Source organism: Pelodiscus sinensis, chromosome 5, assembly GCF_052426305.1.
Source record: "Pelodiscus sinensis isolate ZL-2025 chromosome 5, ASM5242630v1, whole genome shotgun sequence".
NCBI lineage: Eukaryota > Metazoa > Chordata > Testudines > Trionychidae > Pelodiscus > Pelodiscus sinensis.
The window spans coordinates 13953814-13976886 of record NC_143056.1 but is presented as its reverse complement, the minus strand read 5'-3'; the positions used below and the strand labels follow the sequence as shown (position 1 = coordinate 13976886).

The window sequence follows — 23073 nt, the reverse complement described above, 5'->3', positions numbered from 1 at the left end:
ACCATCAACCTAAGTAAAAGCGTTGAGTGTGTCTATGGACCTCATTAAACAACAGCAGCTGAAATATTTTGTTAGGCAAGTGATACTGGCAAGTTATTTTCTCGTGTTTATTTTATCACACATTATCATCATCAATCAATAGACTCTGAATTTAACACAAACCCACCATTACTGTCGAAATCTAAAGAGACAATCGTGTCTCCAGGAGCTGGCGCAAGCAAAGTTAAAGCATCAGGTTCCTTTTTCAGTTTTTCAAAGAGACTGTTAGAATCTTCTAGGTCAGCCTTGCTGAATATTTTGGTCATGTTCATATCAACCGACTCCACTGGCTTCAGCACGCGCTCAGTTTGCCCAAGGGAAAAGAATAACTCCTCCTGCACAATTTCACTGTCAAAAACAAAAAGGAAAATTATTCTTTAAAGAGCAGCTGCAGCTCATGGGAAGTTTAGAAGTGATTCTGCCAATTTTATTTTATTTCTCTTTGCTCGTGTTGTATGTATTTTCATTAACACAGGAGTTTTAAAGATTCTGTTACTGCCCTCAAATTCAATTTTCTCTGCAATTAACTGTGATGGTATAAAAAGGATCATTTTATGTAATTAGGATAGCTGTGCCTTATGAAAACATCAGTAATAAACTGATCTAATAAATACCAAACAGAAATGGAAATCTTTTAGCCATTTAACTACAATATAGGCTGTCTTAGTGGTTATCACAATTTTGAAGCTCAAAAGATTTCCAAAACCAGAAAGTTGCAGTCAACATTAGCAATGCGGTTATTTTTACCAGTGAAAAAGTTATAAAGTTTTGAGTAAACAGAACAAAACCAAAAAAAGCCCCACAGTGATTGAACCGTTATATTTTAAACTATTAATGTTCTAAGTTACACCACCACACACAGGATACTGAACTCTGGACAAAGGTAACTGGAGATTGGACATCTATCTAGGCCATGGATGGGCAATAGGCAGAAGGTGGTTCGCCAGGGATGGGCCACTTCTACAGGTACAAGCACTTGCAACTCCTATTGGCTGCAGATCACTGTAACCAGCCAACAAACTGTGGAAAACAGCACAGACCAGGACATCACTTCCCACAGCCCCCACTGGCCGGGAATGGTGATCTGCAGTCAACGGGAGTGGCAAGTGCCTGTATCTGCAGGTAAATAAAGTGGTGGTGGCCCATCAGGGGCTAACCCTGGTGAATTGTGTCTGGCCTGCAGGCTGGTTAATCACCTGCCACTGATCTAGGCTTTGAACAAATCCATCACCATGACACCCAGGAACCTGGGCAGAGACCACCCTCTTCTACATTCAGATTTCCCCATTAACTTACACCTAGAATTCCCACTGAAGTTAAAGAGTGACTCTACTCCCCAGTTCATCACTCCTTTTACCCCGATAACTGACAATTTTCTAGGCAATTGCAAAATGTTACTTGTAAAGGAGATAGGTTCTGGCACTTACTATCTAACAGGAGGTCAGATCCTCCACTGTTGTAAACTGACCCAGCACCATTGGGCTTTGGCTAAGTCTATAATAAAGAAACATTCAAAAAGTTAAACTACCCACAGCTTACCTCAAGACGTAGTTTACACACACTATGCACTGTGGCTGGGAGTTCTTAGTGCTGTATATAACAGTTGCTTGAGTTTCAACCCAGACATATCCACCGTGTTTAGCAAGCATTCTGTACTGTCCTGTAGTCACTTGCCCTTTAGCAAACACTAAAGAAGAAAAATCAACTTTAGCGATAAAGTTACTTCGTTCTTCCAAACCAAAAATATACATTAATCTCTTCAGATCCCCACTTGTATTAAAACCTTTCAAGTGGTTCTGCCCTCCCATACGCTATCTTATCTGAAGGGCCTAAGTTCCAGAGTTATAGGTCTCTTTCCACTTACTATCATGATGTGTTTTGGTCAGATGATCAGAGTCCAGAGCATGATAGTATTCATAGATGGAGCGACCCAAGAGTTCTTCTGGCTCGTATCCCATCAGCTCTGTAATTCTTTAAATTGAAAAAAAAATAAAAGTTAAGTGAAAGCAGAAATAGGTGGATAATATAAGAATGGCCCTACTGGATCAGACCAATGATACATCCAAGCCCAATATCCAACAGCAACTTCTACCAGTGCTTCAGAGAGAACGAACAGAATAACTGAGTGATCCATACTTTCACCAGTCCCAGCTTCTGGCTGTCAGTTATAGTATCACCAAGAACACAGTGCTGCATCCAAGACCACTTGGCTAACCATTTATTTTTAGGATTTAATTTAGATATTAATGGCTCTAAAGAGAATATTTTCCAAACCAGAAACACCCAAATGAATACACTGCCAGCTACAGTGGTGTGTTTAAATTGAGTTCTCCTTTAAAGCAGGATTAAAGAGGGAACTTCTCTCCTGATGTCTGCCCAACTAAAAAGTTCCATAGTCCTATTCCCCTAGGATTTTCAGGCACAATTTTGCTGCTAGGCGGAATGTTCATAAACCTCTGCTTTGGTTATTAAAATCTAATCTCAGTTTTTTCTAGCTAAATATAGGACAATGGTTTACAGCATGCAGTATTCAACTTGTGCTTATATTATAGTCACACCCCTTGTCTTGCTAATACTATATTCAGAAATTAAATCAAATATATGTAGGACATTATGCCAGCTGCACACTATTTTATTCTGTAATTGTTAATTTAAGAGGAATAAGAATCTGAAATTTCAGCAATCCTGACAATTTTTCACTTTTTGCAAGTCAAAAAGTCTTTAAAATATTTAAATCAAAATCACATTCTTTTTAGCCTCTAGATGGCAGTGTTGCTCTCAGAACAAAAAACAAGAACACTCATTTTAAGGATGCCAAAAGAAAAGCCACAGAACACACCAACTGCACTTTTCACTTAATGGGATAGATTGGTGCACTTTGTGCATATAAATAAGTTCTGACATGCAAACCTGTTCTAACATGCAATATCTGCTTGACTAACAGCAACCTGAAAAAGCGACAGTTTATATTAGAAGAAGCAATCTTTCACCAGTGCTTATTCTATCCAAATATCAAAAGCAAGCTATCAATAAGAAGCAAATAGTATGCACTGGTACTGATCTGCGTTTTAAATGTTGTAAAGTTATTTATTCCATATTCAGAACTTGAAACACTCAGATTTTCAATGAGCATGTTAGATAAATGCATTTTGCTCAGAGGGGGTCAACTACCCACATGCAAAAGGTTGAGAGAGAAATATAAAACATGGACATTAGCAACCACATTACACCTCAGAGGTGGCTGCACGTTACTGATGTTTATGAAAAAGTATCTAATTTTTCAAGTGCCTTTGGCTCCTTGAGGATGAAAGATACTATTTCACCTATTCAAATGGTTCCATAAGTTATGATTCCATTCAGGAATTATTTCCTTAATGTAAATGTCTCAGGTAAAAACCAGGGTTTATATAAAATATATGGACCAATTACTTAAATGACAAGCTAGTAAAACCTGAAGTATCACACATGAACTTAGTTTTATAGAAGGGTAAAAAAAATTAAGAAATAAAACTAACCACAAGTGTGTGTGTGTGTGTCAGAGCTTTTATTTGGCTTTACCTTTCATCACAATATGAAAATTTCATATCCAGGCTGTGGCGACTGAGGAATGTCTTACTGTCCAAAGGGACTTCAATGTTTGATGGATGAGGAATAGGTACGCAGATCAACACCAAGCATGTCATAGGAGGCTTTTTATATCCACAGTGAGTCTGATTATTGCAGGTATCATACACTCGAACATGCCCTGTGCAATGAAGTACCTACAGAAAAAACCACATTTAAGTTACTGGTATTGGAAAAGGATATTGACATTACAATGCTTTTAGTTTTGTAAGTGGGCAGTGGCTTTCTTTTCTTCCTCTTTCTTAGGTGAATTATTGGTGCCAATAACTAAAATGTAATAGCAGCATTCAAGTAATTTATAATAAATTCCTTCCCACTTATACAATGCATATAAAAGAAAGTTAAGTTGATTTAGCAACTTTTCCCTTTTTAAATTCATTTAATGTATACTAAAAAAACTGAGTCACTTCTGAAAATTGCTCTTGTAGTCCAACAGCTGAGTGCATCAGCAGATGGTGTTTGCTTTTAGTTCAATTGGAAACACAGAGTGACAGCTTATATTTCTGTTTGGAACAGAGAAGACAAAGCTGTATTTTGCTTTGTGGGAACTCTCTCCTACCTTTGTCCTAACATACTCTAAATATTCCTAAAAACAAAACCCTGGCAATCACTTTCTGCCTCCCTACAAGTCTGAAATCAGAATTGTCTGTATGAATGGGGAGTCGATCATAAATATGTAAAACTGTGAAAAGCCATGAAAACCCTTTCTGAACAGAATGCAGTCAGTAGATATATGAAATATGATTATTTTATCTGGGAGAGAAGATGGATCCATTTTAAGACTCAAATTAGCTATATTTTATTCCAGTTATGGGAGTGCATGTGTGGGGGGGAAACCAGTAAAAGAAGAATGCTCCTTCACAATGTTATCTTGACTATGATACCAAAATCAATCGGAATCAGTCATCATGATGATGTAACTCTAGTTAAGTCTATGCAAGAGCAAGAAGCATCTCACAAATATTTTAATTATTAGTGACTCCTGATTTAAGTTGGAAGCTCGGTATTAAAAAAAAACAACTTCATGTTTAAAATGAACTTTCAGTTACATCCTAGATCCAAAGATACAAGGCAGCAGATTTGAAGAACTGAAGAGTGTACTTTAGGTTTTACCAAATCAGCTAAAAGCTGGAGAATGCTAACTTGCACTGCTGCAAGCTAATTATTTTATACTCTATTTTAAATGTGTATATTAGCACCTGATGAAGTCTGAAAAGCATCAGTATTCATGTATACCCCATAGTTGGTTACCTTCCAGGTTGCAGACTTTATATTCACTGTCCTTCCCCTGCTGGTCAGTGTGCACTTCATTCTGAGGAAAAAGCTACGCTCTGTATTCTGTTCTTTGCCCTTTTTCACAAGACCTAATAAAAAGTATTAAGCAAAAGGTGAGTACTCTTTCACTTTCACATGCTGCAAATAAGTGCAACAAAACTAGCTATGCGACTAGAATAAAGAGCACCTAAAAGTAGGGATGAAATGTTTATTTTTATATGACTGATGTATGATCGGAGGCCTGACCTCATTTTGGTTCTGAGGAGTTTTTGGGTGTTTTTTACTCTGAGCTGGGCAGAAAAGGAAATTGCAATGCTAGTCTTGCAAAAACAGGATAGATTCAAAATCCCATTTATAGTAACCCCCTGATTTGAAGGTGCTCTTTTTTCAGTATCCTCTCCAGTTTTTCCACATCTTTCCTGAAACGTAGCACTCAGAACTGTACATAGTACAGTTGATGTCTAACCTGCACAGAGTAGAGTGGAAGACCAGACTTCTCATGTCTTGCTTACAACACTCCTGTTAATGCATCTGAGAATGATATTTGCTTTTTTTGCAACCGTGTCAGACTTTTGACTTATAATTTAGCTTGTGGTCCACTATGGTCTCTAAGTCCCTTTCTGCAGTAATGTTTCTGGTAGCCAAAAGTTTAGCTTCAGTTATACCTGTATAAACCTACACAGCAATATTTAGCTCCAAGATTGGAAATTGATTAATAATTCTGTCATATGTGAGCCAGAACAGGAAGCAATGTGGAAAACTGGCTAATTTAGACTTGCCAGGACTGGTCTACATTATTCATATTACTTATGAAACTGCAGTCGTTAAAAAAGAACTTATCTTCGTAAGAAGCCTGTTTATATACTGCTATATGCAATGCAGCATCTATTCAAGCATTTAATTGCCTAAAAAGATTCAGCTCAGCATTGAATGAATGCATAGATTAGTGATGATGGTAGGAAGATTTAGAAAACTAAAAAACAAAACAAAACACAAATCCAAACACAGTATTAATATTAAAAGGGCCCATTTTTCCTTTTACACTAGCTTTGAACAAGTCTTCTCCACTGATTTCAGAGTCATTCCTGATTTACACTGGTGTCAGAACACAGAATCAAGTCCTAAGCATTTTGATGACGTAGGAATTTATAATCAGCCACTGTTTAATCATTCCAGGGACTCGAGGAAGGAGAACAATTCAGGTGGACGTATCTGTGCTATCTTTGATCCAGTGCACTGAAAATAGCAATGCAGCCTCAGCAATGCACATAGCAGTCCTGGACAATCTGAGGACAATCTTGTCTGAGACCTTAGGTAAGTGTTCAGACAGCTAGCCCAAGCCATCTCCTAAGCCACTATAGCTACACTGCTCTCTCTCACATGCTATCACGATCAAACCTAGCACATATACATCTACCCAAGTTGGAAATTAAACCCCAACTGCAACATAATCCAACCCTCAGTGATGTTTTCCCCTTCAATAAGCACAGTTGCTTTGCTTGACTGCCACAAACCCAATACCTGAACTGTTTATTTACTGCAGTGGAAATACAGTAGCTAACTCACATTGGCCAGTCAATACTGAGCTTGCAAATGGCTGATGAGTAGGAGGATTGTGGAAATTTTAATTTTCACTAGTGAAGTTGGAGAAAATGGGATGGATGAGTGTTCCATTTCAAACCAGAGGGGAACAACCCTGAGGAAATACATTGGGTCAAAAAGCTGCTAACTACAGAATAAAGAACTGAAGTGAAGCAACAGCGGAGACCAGTATTAGCTAAAGTTTCAATGTAATTTAAAATTTTTGGTTATTCCTAAATTCACGCCAAAGCAAGAAACAAGATCTAAATAAACTGAAAGGTATACAGCTACTGCATGATTCCTTTTATACCTTTTTGGAGAACCTAAGATCTGCCATCAATGTGCCCTGCACAGACATTCCATGATCAATACAGATTTATCATCAATTGGACTAATTTTCTTCAAATCTTCTGTTATCAACTAAAAGGTTTTCTTTACACGTTCCCTACCTCTAAATATGTATTGTCTTTTAGGCATTTTCATTCCTTCCATCTTTAATAATTAAGAGTTTTTAAGCACTACTGAGGAACTCATCTCTCAGAACATCCATCCCTCCAAGTAGCATGAGGTCTTGGGAGAACTTCAGCTGTTTGACTCCACTTACTATAGTGTTTCAACTAGATTTGTGGCTCAATCCAAGAAGTGAAGTGTAGCAAGTAGTTCTATTGATTCTTATTTTCCTTCATGGTTATTTTATTCTTTAATACACCTTTGGTTCCAATTCTAAAGAATCCATAGAAGTCTCAGTAATGAAACAACGGCGGATTCAGGCATTTTGCTATTCGAGTAAATATTAAAACTGCTAGTATCAGCTCCTGACTATAATACTGATTAGAAATCATCTGTCATTAATAAACAGAAACCTCTTCTCACCATTTCTGTGCGTAAGCATTTCTTTCAGCTCTTCGTGGTCACATGGATGGGTAAAATCGAACACACTGTGCCCGGTCAGCTCAAACTGTGGAAATAAAAGAGTGTGACAGTAGCTCTGAGTATTCTTGAATATACAGTAGGCACAACATTGTAATTGTATTTAAATACATGTCAATATTTCACCTGAGTGAGGCCCATACACTTGTTCACATTTTCAGACATGTAAATCATGTCACCATCCTCGGAAAGAACCATGACAAATCCATCAAGGGCTTTTAAGTAAAAGCAATTCATCTCCTTCTCCATTTTGGCTTCTGTCTCCAGGTCACCTAGAAGAGCCCATATATTTATTGTTTAGATGAACCACACTTTGATGCTTGAAGTCATCACACATTAGCAGCTAGTTTGACAGGTTGCTCATGTAAGACAGCAAAATTCTCTTACTGGCATACTTAGGTGGAGAGATGGCTGTCTTGATTAAGCATCTCGCTTAAGAATGGAAACATTCAAGAAGTGTCTGGTAAAAACTTAGTAATACCACATACTATGCTGAAAAATGCCAAAATAAGAGCAACAGTTGCTGAATTTTACATTGATCCATTTCTTCTTTTAAACTTTTAACTACAGGCAGTCCCCGGGTTACGTACAAGATAGGGACTGTAGGTTTGTTCTTAAGTTGAATCTGTATGTAAGTCGGAACTGGCGTCCAGATTCAGCCGCTGCTGAAACTGATCAGCGGCTGATTCCAGGAAGCCCGGGACAGGGGCTTCCTGTAGTCAGCCACTGGTCAGTTTCAGCAGCGGCTGACTTGGGGACGCCTGGGGCAGAGCAGCTGGGGTGCTGCCGGGTTGGTCCAGTAGTGCTCAGAGCGGCGCTACGGGACCAACCCGGCAGCGCCCCAGCTGCTGTACCACAGGCGTCCGGAGCAAAGCCGCGGAGCACGGGGGCAGCGGGACAGCCCAGAGGTGCTGAGGCTGTCCTGCTGCCCTCGGGCTCCGCGGCTTTGCTCTGCTTTGCTCCCCCTCTCCCTGGTCTGCAGACCAGGGGGACGGGGAGCAAAGCGGCGGAACACGCGGGCAGCGGACAGCCCAGACACGTCTGGGCTGTCCGCTGCCTGCGTGCTCCGCCACTTTGCTTCCTCTCTCTAGTCTGCTGGAGACCAGGGAGACGGGCCCCGTTCGTAACTGCGGATCCGACATAAGTCGGATCCGCGTAACTCTCTGCCTGTACATCGGAATTAAATGACAAAAGTTATGTCATTCATATTTAACATTGTAGTAAGTGCCACTTATTTACCTACCACTGATTAGATGTGCCCTCCATTATACAGAGTTTAAACTACTAACATCTCAGTTATGCAGCAGTCACTCCCCATTGCTACCACTAGGTTAGTGGATTTTTTCTAAAACACCTATTATTACTAAGAGGAGTATAACATACAATTGTTTTCAACAGTTTAATTTAAACAGTGATACTCAAAGTTAGCAAACCTAGTCTTAGATTACCAACTAGATCTCAGTTTCTCAGACTTGTCCCAGGTAAGGATGTTAATGTCTCGGCTACAGTTAACCGGTGGGGGTTGAAGCAGCTCCCTCCCCAACCATTACACATAAGGAAGGGGGCAGCTGCAGTCCCACAGGGCTTGCCATAGGCAGGAGCACTTCAGTCTGGCCAGAGCAGCCCCTGTCCACGGCAATAGGGGGCAGGGGGTGGTGAGCAGGGCAGGGCAGGGCAGCGCTCCATATGCCTGTTGCGCCCCCTCCCCCTTCCTGTTTATTCAGCTAACTTGTTAAACAAACTTAATGGTTAACTGATTGAACAAATTTTACATCCAGTCTGTGGTATCTCCCCCTTCTCACAATGCTGAGTAGGCAGAAGGGAGATGGTGTGAAGTTTTATTCCAAGAAACTCAAGACCCTGAATTTCCGGAAGGAGGGGGGGGGGGTCACAACTGAGTTTTAAAAAAAATGTGTGTTACTAATCTTTAGGGATCCAAGAGACATCAGGAATAAGTATGAAAAAAATAGAGTGTACATTACAGTTTAGGCCAGGAGTGAGGAACTTTTTGGGGTCAGGGCCACTGACAAGGAAGAAAAATCAATCGGGGGTTGTACACAAGTGAGAAAAAAACAAAGAACCACCTCTCACTAGCGTGCCCCCCCCCCCCCGCTGCCTCAGGGGCTGGATTCAAGCAAGCCAGGGCTGCATCCATTTCCCCCCCCCCCCCCCCCCCGGGCCTTAGGTTCCCCACCCCTGGTTTAGGCCCTCATCATCCTGAATGTATCTATCTAATCTCTCAAAGCCCCACAATAAAAGCTGTAGTTCTAGTTTTTCCAGTGTCTTCATGGATAGGGATCTCTTTAACCAATGTAAAAGGGATAGAGCAAGTTCAGATCACTAACATTAGCTGTTAAAAATGTTTACTGCTCTCTCATTCATAGACACAAAAGATTTTGTAAGTGCTTAGACCCCTCCCCGGCCTCTGTTGGTAAGCTACAATAAATGTATGCACTTACTTGAGTCTAACAGCTTTCTCATGCGTAGGTAGCTGATTGTCAGCCTCATAATGGAAGCCTTATCAAGGTGTGCGCTCACTGTATGAGGAAGAGGCAGCTGGTGAGCAAGTTCATAGAAGACTTCTGATTCCTTGCTTCTTCTGCATCTGGCTGCATCTCTAGACTTCTCCTTTCTCCGATCTGAGCTAATCCTGTATGAATAAAATTACAGATTAACATATATTGGCGGTAACGTTATATCAGTGACAAGCACATTCTTTCCACCTTTATAGCTAAGCTACCTGGTGAGTGGTACATTTGTTATGACCTGTGTCTTTGTAAGAATATTTTTAATCTTTCATCTAAGGGGAGTTACTATCCCATATCTGCACATGCATCTGATTTCTGGCACAGAAAATCCTCAGACACAAGACTAAACAAAAAAAAAAGATTAAAACCAAAATCCAGTTTAGATCATTTGGATTTGCAATACATAAAGCAGCTTCAATAGAAATATTCTGGGCATTTTTTAGTATAATGGTTGCAAGATTAAGCTGTCAAATGCAAAATAAATAAATCACCCCTCCCCCCCCATCCCCAAGTTTGTTTAAAAGCAGCATGTACCATTCTTCTGACATTCAGATTACTGTGCTAGTGCAGTTTCATTATATTCACCTAATCAGTTTAATTTTTAACTGACAAACAGGTGAAAGAACAGGAGCTCTATTGCATGCGCCTTTCTTCTTTTTCTCTGTCATGATGGACAACACTGCTGCCCTACCGTCAGAGTCTATAATCTTGTCTTTATATTTGACTCCATTCTTTTACCCACCTCTTCAGACCTCGTCTAAATCTTGCAGCTTTTTCCTCTACATACACAAGACATGAACTTTTCTACACACACTGCTGATCTCTTGTCCAAACACCCTGGTCATCTCATACCTCAATCATAGTGAGTTCCTCTGGTCTCAATGCTGCTAAAGTTGCCCTGTCCCCACCTCCCCTTCAAATTCAGACAGAATACAGCTGCTATAATTATTTTTTATTTGTTGCTCCGTCTACCTCATACACACACTTTAAATTCCTTTATTGGTCTTTCTCCTAATGCATCAGGCACCTACTTCCTGTTTCTACTTACAAAGCACTTCATAATTCAGCTCCTTCATCCCTTCCTATCTGACCTATCTGCACAAAGTGGGCTCTGCCAAAGATGCCAGCCTGATTGCGTAATCCTCCTTTTCCTCCATCAGACACATCTCTGCTCTCCCCTATGCTGGTCCTCACAACTGGGGAAAACTCCCAGTTACAATCTGTAAAGTCAGTACACCTTCAAGTCCTTCCTTAAAACTCACCTCTGCTGGAACGCACACACTAAGTTATAATCAGAAAATGACTGGGCAGGCAGCAAGGCTGGAGAGATGGACAACAGTCTTAAAAATATGGAATTAGGGTGAATACATTTGGGGTACATTAAAAAGTAATGGTGTGTCACTGTATGTATCTAGGAGAGAACGGGGGTGGGAAGACTAATGCACTTCCTCCATTATCAACTGTCCCCCTGGAGAAGCAAGACTATACTAGTTCAAGAGTATTTTCTGGGGGCCAGCATAAAAATAAGTGAGTTTTGTATAATTAGCCTGATTATATACTAACTTGAATTTTAACATCTTCCTGATTCAGCAAACAGGCAGGATGCCTGGTCCACAGGGTACCCAGTACTCAGGGTAGGGATGGACGACCAGGCCTACTTGGTGGTACTTCAGAACTGTGATGAACTTGTGAGCACAAGGAATCAGCTTGGGGTGGGGAGTAGAAGGACTGATCCTACTGAACCTATTAGTATGAATGTACATTCTTTTATTGTTTTAGTATGTTTTCTCTTTATGCTTATTACCTTAAGACTAAAGCAGGCTTGCATAAGAAGTACAGTGTGGTACCTTATAACTGGAGTACTTAAACATGTTAACCCTCTCTGAACAGAAAGCAGGCAGGTGTCCTTGGACAACATATCTGTCCTGGGAATAAATACCATAAAGGCAGGAAATTATGCAATCTAGACATACCCCAGTCAGAAAGCTTTCTACACAAGAGAGCGGAGCATCTAGAAGCCAGGAAGTGCCCTTGCTATACACTGAACGGAAATACAGATACAGTTGCCCCAAACTGCTACATATGATGGCAGCATGTACTGGACTTGTAACCTTATGAAGTGCATAAGTGACAAAAGGAGTAAAAGTACCGTAGAAGGGAAAAAAATATGAAAAAAGCATCAGTCTCTTTGGGGAAAGGAACAGCAGAAAGATATGGGGAAATTAATTATGAAAGAACATCAAACAGATAAAGGGAAAATGATTTAGGAACTGTTAATGAAAATGTGGTTGATTGAGCTATGCAGAGACAGGAAGATTAGCCCTGAAGAAAGAAAGAAAAAAAAATTCCACACTTGAGTTGCTATGGCCTAATGACTAATCAATAAGTGATGAAGCACACTCCCACTGATAGATGGAGCAGACAAGGGGGAGAGTCTTGGATCCAATGTCCTAGAGAGAAACAGGGATGAATCCAACTTTTTCAAGAGCTTTCTGGTGTCCTGAGGCAACTCATCAGGAGAGTGGTCTTATCGTGTCTTTTGGTTATGGGACCTCTGTGTCTATTGATATACCAAGAAGTTCTAGGTGCTGAGATGGTTGAAGATGACACTTTGGACCCAAGAACAGGTTCTGAACAGAGTGTCATGCAGGAAAAGGTATGCCTGTACCCTTATCTGCCTGAGAATAGTCAGCAAGATGACAAGAATGTCTGAACACTCAAAAAATGCATAACAGCCCAAAAACCAGCAGGTTATATTGAAAAATTATCAATCCCATGTGTGAATTACAAAAATCTGTTGTGCACTGGTGAACAAGCACATGAAGTTAGGCAACCTTCAAGTAACTGACATAATGGTAATCCACTTGGCATATCGCCACCACTATCAACTCCATCTTCAATCTAGTCCTCTTTATGAACTTGTTCAAGAGTTCTAAGTCCAGCATGACTCAGTGCTCCCTGGATCACTTAGGCCAGAAACAAGAGTAAGGAATGGGTGGAGAAACGCCACCACTTTGAGAACTCTCATTGCACCAATTCACAAAAGATGGTCTCTGGCTTTCCATGTATTCGGCCTCTTTTCTGTTCCCCTGAAATTCCCAGAAGAGAGAAGAGGACAATTTAAAATCTTTGAAAAAATTCTGACATACCCTGGTCGGACCATATCCATGATCCATCTATAAGATGTTGAGAGAAGCCATTAGTCCTTGAACTTAATAACCTCCTCTTCAGATGTCTGCTCATCAGACTTGAATCAGAGAGGGTTTCTAGGGCCACAATTTATACAGCAGGAAGACTGGTCTCTCCTTTTTCCAGACTTAGACATGTTTCATTTGCTTTTACTGTAGTCTCACCTTCACTACTTACTAGAGTGGCCACGAAATAGATATTTAGGCCTGTAATAAGGCCAGCTTTTCCCTTCCCAGGTTTGGAATCTGGAAGGTTCTGTAATAGCTTTCTGAAAACTTTTCTGAGGACTGTGTCACCACTTTGTCTCATCTGGCTTCCCAAATAACCTACCTATTAAAAATTTCAAAACTTAACATGGTTTTGAAATGAGTAGTTCTTTAGCACCTTATAGACTAACAAAAAAAAAAATCTATCATGAACTTTCATGGAGAAAACCCACTTCCTCAGATGAGCACAGACATGTAGTGATACAAAAGTTACTATGTCTTTTAGAGTAGAAGCCCAAAATAATTGGTGTAGCCGGCTACTTGAAATGTTACTTTAATAATGGTCCTGCTAGTGTGCCCTTCACCTCTGATTTTCAGACAGGATAAGAAAGTAAATGTCACAAGTAAAAATATATATGCATCTAAGCAGAAGAGGATTTTTCCATTACATTTCTAAATGCTTCGTGGTAACTCTCTTTCCTACACCTTTCCTTCCTTTAGATAAGAGTAAAACTGTTTCTATTGTATAGTAGTTTTGTGTTACTGTTTTGGTAATTCTGCACGTATAAGTGCAGGTAACGGTGGAGGTGGGTCTGGTACTGATCTGGAGGTGGGGATTTTGAGTGAAGCTTTCCACAGTGGTCTTCTGTGGCAGATGGAAATGGACTTGGCTTAGAATTACCAAAGCCATGTCTAGTTTCATAGGTTTAACTAAATCTATTTGCACCTCGCTTATTGGTTTAGCTTAAGTCAGTAAGTAATTGATGTTCAGTTAAATCTGAACCAAATTTAAGTGTGCCTATGCAGACTTTGCATTGTTTTAAGTACATCATTTTAAACAACTTTGTTAAGCCAGTGCAACTTGTGTGTAGGAAATGACCCAGCCAGTTTCCTTTTGCATGTACCTTTGTGTGAAGGCTGGCTGATTCTATTATGGATGTTGTAGGTTCTCCATCACTTGAAGTCTTTCTAATTTTTTTTTCTAATAGACAGGCTGTTCTTCAAGCAGAAGTTATACCAAAGCCTGTAGAAATTACTGGATGAAATTCTGTGGACTGTGTTATGAAAGATCAGGTAATATGAACATAATATTCCTTTTTTGCCACTGACATCTATGAAGGTGATGAGCTGATCACCTTACTGATGAGATCTTCCTCACAGGGAAACTTAGTGAAGTCTCCTTGCACAAGCACTTTGGGAAGGACACTATGTAATGCTGCAGAAATTGGAACTAAAAGGTCAAACTATGTAGTCAAGAATAGACAGAAGGAAAAAAATTATTTTAACTTGGGATGTGAATGGTTAACCATTGGGGCCTACTTGCTGCAGACAAGGATGCTCCAGCCCAAACAGAGAAGCCCCTGTCCATGGCAGGCCTGGCCCACCCAAAGCAGCATGCCATAGGCAAGGGCACTCCATCTCAGCCAGAGCAGCCCCCACCTGTGGTGGGGCTGGCTAGACTGCAGCAACCCTCCTTCCTGCCTCCATTTAAGTGGTTAACTGGTTAAATATAACATAACCCATTAATGGATTAAATGGGATTTTACATCCCTCCTGGAAGTCACTGTGGTTGGTGGCAAGAGCAGAATGCCCAAGGGACAGACTATCAAACAGACTCCGCTCAGAGCCCCTAGTAAAGCAGTTTAATCCCAGTAAACCAATGCTATTGGTGCCACGATTCAAGGCTGGTGATGTCACTGACAACCTTCTGCTGGATGTGACTCTTCACTATGCTCATCAAAAGGAACAGGACAATGACAACCAAGAAGAGCCAGGTGTTTTCTGTAGCAGCTTGAGACACAGGCTCAAGTGGAGATTAAAGTATGCTGGAGTGAGATGGCTGTTGACAACAAGCTTCTTGGGCTGTTTACTCTGGTTGGTAATTCCTGTAGCTCCACATGAAGAGCCTCAGTTTGAGGCCACGTCTGACAGCGAGGCTAACAGCTTTGTTCATGTTTCAGCAAAGGATACAGGGATAGGACAAAACCAGCAAATTGTGATCCAGTTTGCGGATGGAAAGATGGCTCTGAAAACAGAGACGTGTTCAGAGAAAGACAGACAAAGGAACCTGTCAGAGGTATGAAGAGGCCAAAAGTAGGGTTCATTAAATATCACCACAATGAATTAATGGCTCTAGTCTATCCAGCCTAACTCACTCTTGCTTCCTGAAAGTTTTGGGCTTTCAAATTCTGTTTCTCAGCCAACTAAAGTAACATGTGCAAAGAAACACACAAGCAGGACACGATTGCTTTTGCTCTGTGCTTATGTGGTAGTGGACCTTGACCAAACACAGAAGAGGAATTAGTCAAGACAGGGCCTTGAGACAGAGACACCATACATAGGAAGGGATGGAGGCAGCACAAAAAGGTGGGGTAAACTGAAAAGAAAAAGGGAAGACATTATTCAGCATGCACACAATTTCCTATATTCCCCCATACTTTTGCTACGAAAAACTGTCATGATTTCTGGGTGTAAGAGAAACTGTATCTGGGAATATTTTGAAGAAATTTGTTCTCTGGATAAAAAAGGAAAAATGTGTTAAGTGTAAACAGTGCAAGATGAGGATGCAGGGCCTTGTTAAAAGACTGAAACGTTAGAAGAAAAACTGCTTATTGGGAGAAAATTATACGGATATGTCCAAGTGGATCAATTGGTTAGTAACTTAAATAATTTACATTGCAATGCATCATTCTTCAAGACTCTCTCTATGTCTTTTAGTATAAATGTGATGTGACAAGTAAATTTCCAAGCTGTTTGCTGTGTTGGATGTTGCTAGGAGGAAAAAAAAAGTTTAGCTTAAAACAAGCCATAAAGATTAGCTAGTTAGTTAACTAGGTTTAGAATCTATCACTCAAGTATTCAATACAGAAATCTGCAGTAAAAGAAATCTAGAGTTGCCCCTTAGTGTCATTTTCTTATTTTATATCGTAATATATGCCCTCTCTTTTGGGGTATCACAGGCATACACAATTATGGTGATGCCATAAATCTAAAACCTATTGTATTTCAGCATAACTCATCTTTTCCAAGGGAACCCCATTCTATACTCCGCCCCCCCTCAAAAAACAGACGTGCCATGAGTTCAAACAGCATATCAAAAGACTGAGCAGAAGTCAGTCTGTCTTTGCAGTATTCTGTAAACAATTTCTTTAGTGTATAAAATGTAATAATAATTTGTCTACTAGGTAAAACTTCATTTGACGAAATGTAATTCACGCAAGACGAAGTTCTAAATGTTCCAACTCGTGGCATTTTTCAACTCATTTACTCAACACTTGACACAATAGTGCACTAAATGTAGGACAAAAAAATTCAAGCCATGTCACAAATCATGGAGTGGGAATGGGAATCTTGATGAAGCCTGAAATAGACTTAACATCTCTGTGGATCGTCTTAGTGGAGCTAAGTGCTAGTGGCTTAATTTGTAGTAGATCCTGGGATTATAGCAGTGGTTGGGCCGGCTAAATTGCTAGACAACATTATTTCTGCAGCTAACTTAGCATTCTTGTACCATAGGAGAATGGATTACAGGCAGTCCCCGGGTTACGTACAAGATAGGGACTGTAGGTTTGTTCTTAAGTTGAATCTGTATGTAAGTCGGAACTGGCATCTAGATTCAGCCGCTGCTGAAACTGATCAGTTTCAACAGCGGCTGAATCTGGACACCTGTTCCGACTTACATACAGATTCAACTTAAGAACCCCAGGCGTCCCCAAGTCAGCTGCTGCTGAAACTGATCAGCAGCTGATTCCAGGAAGCCTGGGGCAGAGCAACTCTGCCTCGGGCTTCCTGTAGTCAGCCCCTGGTCAGTTTCAGCAGCGGCTGACTTGGGGACGCCTGGGGCAGAGCAGCTCCGGTGCTGCTGGGTTGGTCCAGTAGCGCGGCTGCTCCTCGGCACTACTGGACCAACCCAGCAGCACCCCAGCTTCTCTGCCCTAGGCATCCTGATTCAGCCGCTGCTGAAACTGATCAGCAGCGGCTGAATCAGGACTCCTGGGGTGCTGCCGGGTTGGTCCAGTAGCGCCAAGGAGCGGTGCTGTGGGACCAACCGGCAACGCCCCACCTGCTCTACCATAGGCCCCGGGCTTTGCTCCACGTCTCCCTGGTCTGCTGGGGGGGGGGGGCACTAGCTGCGTCCCCCCCAGCAGACCAGGGAGACGCTGAGCAAAGCCACGGAGGACCCAGGCCGGACCGCGGCACTGATCTGGAAGCGCTGTGGTCCGGCCCGGGTCCTCCACCGCTTTGCTCCACGCCTCCCTGGTCTGCTGGGGGGGGGGGGGGGGAGGATGCAGCTAGTGCCCCCCCCCAGCAGACCAGGGAGACGTGGAGCAAAGCCCGGGGCCTGTGGTAGAGCAGGTGGGGTGCTGCCGGTTGGTCCCGCAGCCCCGCTCCTTGGCGCTACTGGGCCAACCCGGCAGCACCCGAGCTGCTCTGCCCCAGGCGTCCCCAAGTCAGCCGCTGCTGAAACTGACCAGCGGCTGACTACAGATCAGCTGGAAGCGCCGCGGGTCCGGCCCCGGGTCCTCCGCCGCTTTGCTCAGCGTCTCTCTGGTCTGCAGACCAGGGAGACACTGAGCAAAGCGGCAGAGGACCCGGGCCGGACCCGCAGCGCTTCCAGATCAGCGCCGCAGGTCCGGCCCGGGTCCTCCACCGCTTTGCTCCCCGTCTCCCTGGTCTGCTGGCTCCCCCAGCAGACCAGGGAGACGGGGAGCAGCTTTCTCACCCCGGAGGAGGCGGGCAGCGGGACCAGGCCTCCCGCCGCTCCAGTCCTCCGGGGCGAGAAAATCCCCGTTCGTAACTGTGGATCCGACATAAGTCGGATCCGCGTAACTCGGGGACTGCCTGTACTTAAATCTGACTTTAAGGTTATTTTTTATAATCTACCCAAACCTAGTCTGTTCTCTGCTTATGGTAGAACAACTTTCCTGACAAAATTGTCATCAATGGAAAAACAAATTAATGATTTGTTAATTATTAGTGATAATTCTACTAATTAATACAGTCTTTTCTTCACCCCCTGACCACTCAATACCATGCACTCACAAACACAATCTACTCCCCTGACCGTGCAACATAGGTCTTCTAGCTAACAAGCCAATGATAATGGTAAACGTTAAGCAAAGTTGAACGAACTCAAAAGTATTTACTAATATCATGAACCTTTGTTTCTCTTCCTTAATCTAAGAAATCATACACAAATGCACTATTACTGTGGTAACTAACAACTTTATTTATCTGATGCTTGTTTTTAGTCTTGCAAAACTTCCTAAAATGACTTTATATTTAGGAATGAAATCAATCTTAAAAACTGCAATTGGTTCAGAACAGATCAGTCCACTTAAGAGCTTAGGCCACCAGACCCAGATTAATCTCAGTGTTCCACTCTTCTCTGCCACTTCCCCCCAACACCGGGTATACCAGGTCATATTTGATATTTCTATGGTTATATGCAAAGCCCTTCATAGGACTGGGCCACGTTAGCCGGGGACAGCCTCACATTGCCTGACCAATGTTCCACAGGAACAACAGATTATGATGCTTCGTTTCCGAGTGTAGAAAACAGAGCTTTCTTGGCAAACCACCGCAGCTCATGATACCATCTACATGTTTTGTTAGTCTGGTAGCACTTTAAAGACTATTTGTTTAAAGACAAATCTGGCATTCCCCGAAAGATAAGATTACTTCCAACCCTCTGGGCCTTCAGAATAAAATGCAAGACTCCTCTTTGACCTAGCCTTTGTAACATCCTCACAAAGCCACAGTGTTTGTCCCAACCCCAGTCTACAATTATAACTGTAGTCATTTCATAAATTCATGGTGCACTCTGCTACCATAGAGAATCTAAAGGAAACAAGGAGAAAGGAATCCAAATCTGTGAAGATACTCTAAAGAAAATGCAATTATTTTAAACATACATAATTCAGATTGACTGCTTTGACATTACATTCTCCTCCCATAATGTTCAAATCACAAAAGCCCAAAGCCATTTCACATTTGGGAAAGATGTTAGTAACACTCCACTTTCCTCAACAATATCAAAAAACCCCAACATGTATTTTATAGTATGAATGCAAAGCTCTACTCAAACCAAGGATTAAAAAACTTAATGGTATTTCTAAATATACTAAATATCCTCCCAGAGGCAATTTTTCCTTACACTGTGTCAGAATCAAGTTATTTCAGATTTTACTTTTGATTATGAATTCTAAATAAGGCTGGATTTTAAATAGTTACATTTAAATTCAAAAAGATATTTTGGCAGTTTTTGTAAGGTTTTCACATTAGCTACAATGCAGCTGCAGATCCCCAACTACAATTACCGGTTCACCATGCTTTTCACTGAGTGGAGTAACCTCTGCTCCAAGAAATGGTCTCCAACTCAGAAACTAAAAAACATGTATTTCTAGCTTTTCCAGTGCAATTAGTTCAAGAAATTTTTCTTTCCTTCAAGAAAGTAAGTCAGTACAGTTGTGGAAGATCTGGTACAGTCTCACAGTTGCCAGAATATACATCTGCCACCCCTTCAGCTTTGGGACTGAGATTCACTGTTGCTGAAATTTCTTCCCAAGTTTACATCAACGGTGTCTCAAGTCTTTTCCAGCGCTGAGGTCTCTTACTCACTGCTGCTGTGACTGACAGCCTACGTAAATGGTTTTCTGAGCAGATATTAGACCTCAAGTGCATTAGTTTGAGCTCAACATCTTGTTTAGTCTATATTACTGGATCACTGTGATCTGCTGTTCACAGGCCCATCTTTCTTCTCTTCTACCCTCTCCATTTTTCCCCCTTCTATCAACTGCTAGTCTTCAGGAGTCACTGCAGCATGAGCTATAGCTCTCCCTGCTACATTCTGACCTCAGTTTAAACTCACTTTCACAGTACAGAAACATATGCTAATCCAGTCTTTGATATGATGAATACTGCGCTCTATATGAATTACCACCCATCTCCTAGCACCAGCAGGAAGTTTAAAGAATACAATAAAACATGGATACTAGAAAACAGCTATATTATCCTTGTTCATTAGGTACTACCATGACAATCACAGTGTTAAATTGGTTGAAAAAAAAGAGTATGCTTAATAAAAGTTAATGACTTGTTAAAACCTTCCAGCATTGTAATACAGAACAGTTTTATTGTAATATAAGCACCAAGTGTTGCATCTCGCTCAATTTTTCATTTTAGCTCTTTTACAATGCAATGCAAGTTATAAATCCATTTACTAGGAAGTTTTTAAATGATCAGTAAATTTACATTCATATACTAATTAAAATATTTTGCTCATTTCTCTCTGTACTCCAGATAATTCCATGTTGTGTCCAAGCTAATTGTCTTGGATTATTTGACATTTTTTCATGGATGTCTAGCCAGCAATTGAAGCTCAATATGGCTAAAACAGCTCAAACTCTGCCCCTCACTGTTCCTCCAACCCAAACTCTCTCACTGATCATGGAAACTCCATCAACCTGCCTGTCACTCAAGCCCATAACCTCAGTGTCAGATCATCACAGCCTAGCTATATCCAAGTCTTGCAGATTCTTTCTGCAGACCATCTCTGAAATGCCCCCTTTCCTATCCATCCACACAGCTGAATCGCTAATCCAGGCTCTCATCTATTATCTGTTACTGCAACATCCTTCTCTCTGGTCTTGACAAATGCAATCTTGCTCATCCAGGCAGAGTTTTGCTGCAAAGATAATTTTCCTGTCCTTCTACTTTTACTACCTCCCCCTGCTTTGCTTCTGTCCACTGGCTCCCTCTTTCCTATGGAAGTGGGAGTTGACTAATTCAAATCTGCCCATGATGATAACCTCCACCACTAAAATTCTAAAACAAGCTCCTTTGTGCTTTTTCCAGTGCTAACCCTCAGACTCTATAGGAACTCTCTAAATATCTGCAACACTCACTCATCCTTCTAACCTTGCCCACAAAAACTGCACAATAATTACGCAGTGGTGACAAGACTGCAGCCTCTCACTGTTTTCCTCTTTTTCTCCCTCAGTCCACCTATATATCCATCTGCTATCTCTTATATTAGGGGTGGGCAATAATTTTTGCCAGGGGGCCACTTCAAAATTTTTTGAAATAGCCCCGGGCCACCCCAGAAGGGGCAGGGCCTAACCAGGAAGGGGCAGGACTACCCCACCCCAGACCATGATTGGTCTGGGGGAGCCCCTTTGCCCCCCCTTCCCACTAGGCATCCATGCCCTGGAAGAGGCGTGGCATGCTCCCCCACCCCCAGGCTAATCAGGGCCTAGGGGTAGAGAAGCGCTCGAAGCCTCCTCTGCTCTCCCCCCAGCCCTGCGAATAGTGTGCCCTAACTGGCCTGGGGATGGAAGCCCTTTTGCCCACCCGTTTTATACGCAGATTATAAATTATTTGGGGGCAGGGATTTTCTTTTTGCAGAGTTGAGCACAATGTGATGTTAGGAGTTACTGTACACAGATTAATTAATAGCTATTACCTGCAAGATGAAAACATGGAGCCAAGTGTCACCAAAATTCTTCCCAGAATATCAGACATCAATTTAAGCACAAACACCACTCTACTATCCTTGTCTATCACGGAGTGCTTTCTGCATGTTCTCTGTATTCAGTCTCACAAGTTTTCCTTCCCTGCGTAGTGATTGAAGGTATTCTTTCACTGTTCCTCCAGCTGCCCGAGAGCACTCCAGCCACAGTAGACGCAATGGCGTCATTCCTAACACATCCCAAATATGTCCATCTTCTTTTCTAGATAGCTTATAGAATCATAGAACAGAACACTAGAACGGGAAGGGACCTCGAGAGATCATCAAGTCCAGTCCCCTGCCCTCACAGCAGGACCAAGCATCATCAAGATCGGGGACAGCAACCTATGGCGCACAAGCTGATATTCAGTGGAACGTGGGAGGGAGCTCAGCCCCGCCCCTTCTCCTCTGCGCAGATGCTGGAGAGCGCTCCCTCCTCTCTGCAGCAGGTTAGGCTGCACTGGGGCTGAGGTGCCTCAGCAGTGCCGGGACTGGAGGCACCACTGCCATTGGCTCTGGAGGTGCAATACTGCAGCCACAGGGTCCAGGGCTGGCATTGGACAGTGTTGGCAGCTGTGCCTCTGGAGCCAGCCCGGAACCATGTGGTCGTGGCAGTGGGGCCTCTGTGGTTGGCCCCAGACTGTTGGCAGTGGGGCCTCCAGGGCGGCCCTGACTGTGTGCACCATGGCAGCAGGGCCTCCGGGGCTGGCCCCAACAGTGGCAGCGGGGCCTCTGGGCTGGCCCAGGACAACATGGCCGTGGCAGCTGCTGCAAGAGGACATGAAGCCAGGTAGAGTATCAGCCCTCATGCTCAGACCTTCACCCTCCCACACCAAGACCCTGCACCTCCAGCTTGCTCCAACACCCTCCCTTGCTCCTGAACCCTTCCTTCTGGCTTGACACCCCACCCCAACCCTGCTCCTGCATCCACCATTGTTCTTGCACTCTCTCTCCTGGCCACACACTGCACTGTCCCTTGCTCCTGTTCCCTCCACCTGGCAAGATATCCTACTCCCAGCCTGCTTCTGCACCCTACTTCCCACCCAGACCTCGCAACCTCTCCCGATCCTGCACCCCTCCCCCATTGCTATGCTCCTCACTGGCAGCCCTGTATTGCACACTGAACCCCTCATTTTTGTCCCTACCCCAGACCCTAAGGGCATCCATAAAATCTACTAACTCCAGAACCCCA

The 23073-nt window shown here is 42.5% G+C and overlaps 1 protein-coding gene across 2 annotated transcripts in view; it reads right to left on the bottom strand.

The window, feature by feature from the left end:
- HIF1A (hypoxia inducible factor 1 subunit alpha) overlaps nucleotides 1-23073 on the bottom strand; it is a 45429-nt gene that overhangs the window by 9953 nt on the left and 12403 nt on the right. For both annotated transcript variants that reach the window (XM_075926365.2, XM_075926366.2), the window contains exons 2-9: nucleotides 9909-10099; nucleotides 7576-7721; nucleotides 7393-7477; nucleotides 4915-5027; nucleotides 3598-3800; nucleotides 1904-2010; nucleotides 1579-1726; nucleotides 167-387 (exon numbers count right to left, since the gene is read on the bottom strand). In XM_075926365.2, coding sequence (XP_075782480.2) covers nucleotides 167-387; nucleotides 1579-1726; nucleotides 1904-2010; nucleotides 3598-3800; nucleotides 4915-5027; nucleotides 7393-7477; nucleotides 7576-7721; nucleotides 9909-10099 — 1214 coding nt within the window. The remainder of the gene's footprint in view (nucleotides 1-166; nucleotides 388-1578; nucleotides 1727-1903; nucleotides 2011-3597; nucleotides 3801-4914; nucleotides 5028-7392; nucleotides 7478-7575; nucleotides 7722-9908; nucleotides 10100-23073) is intronic.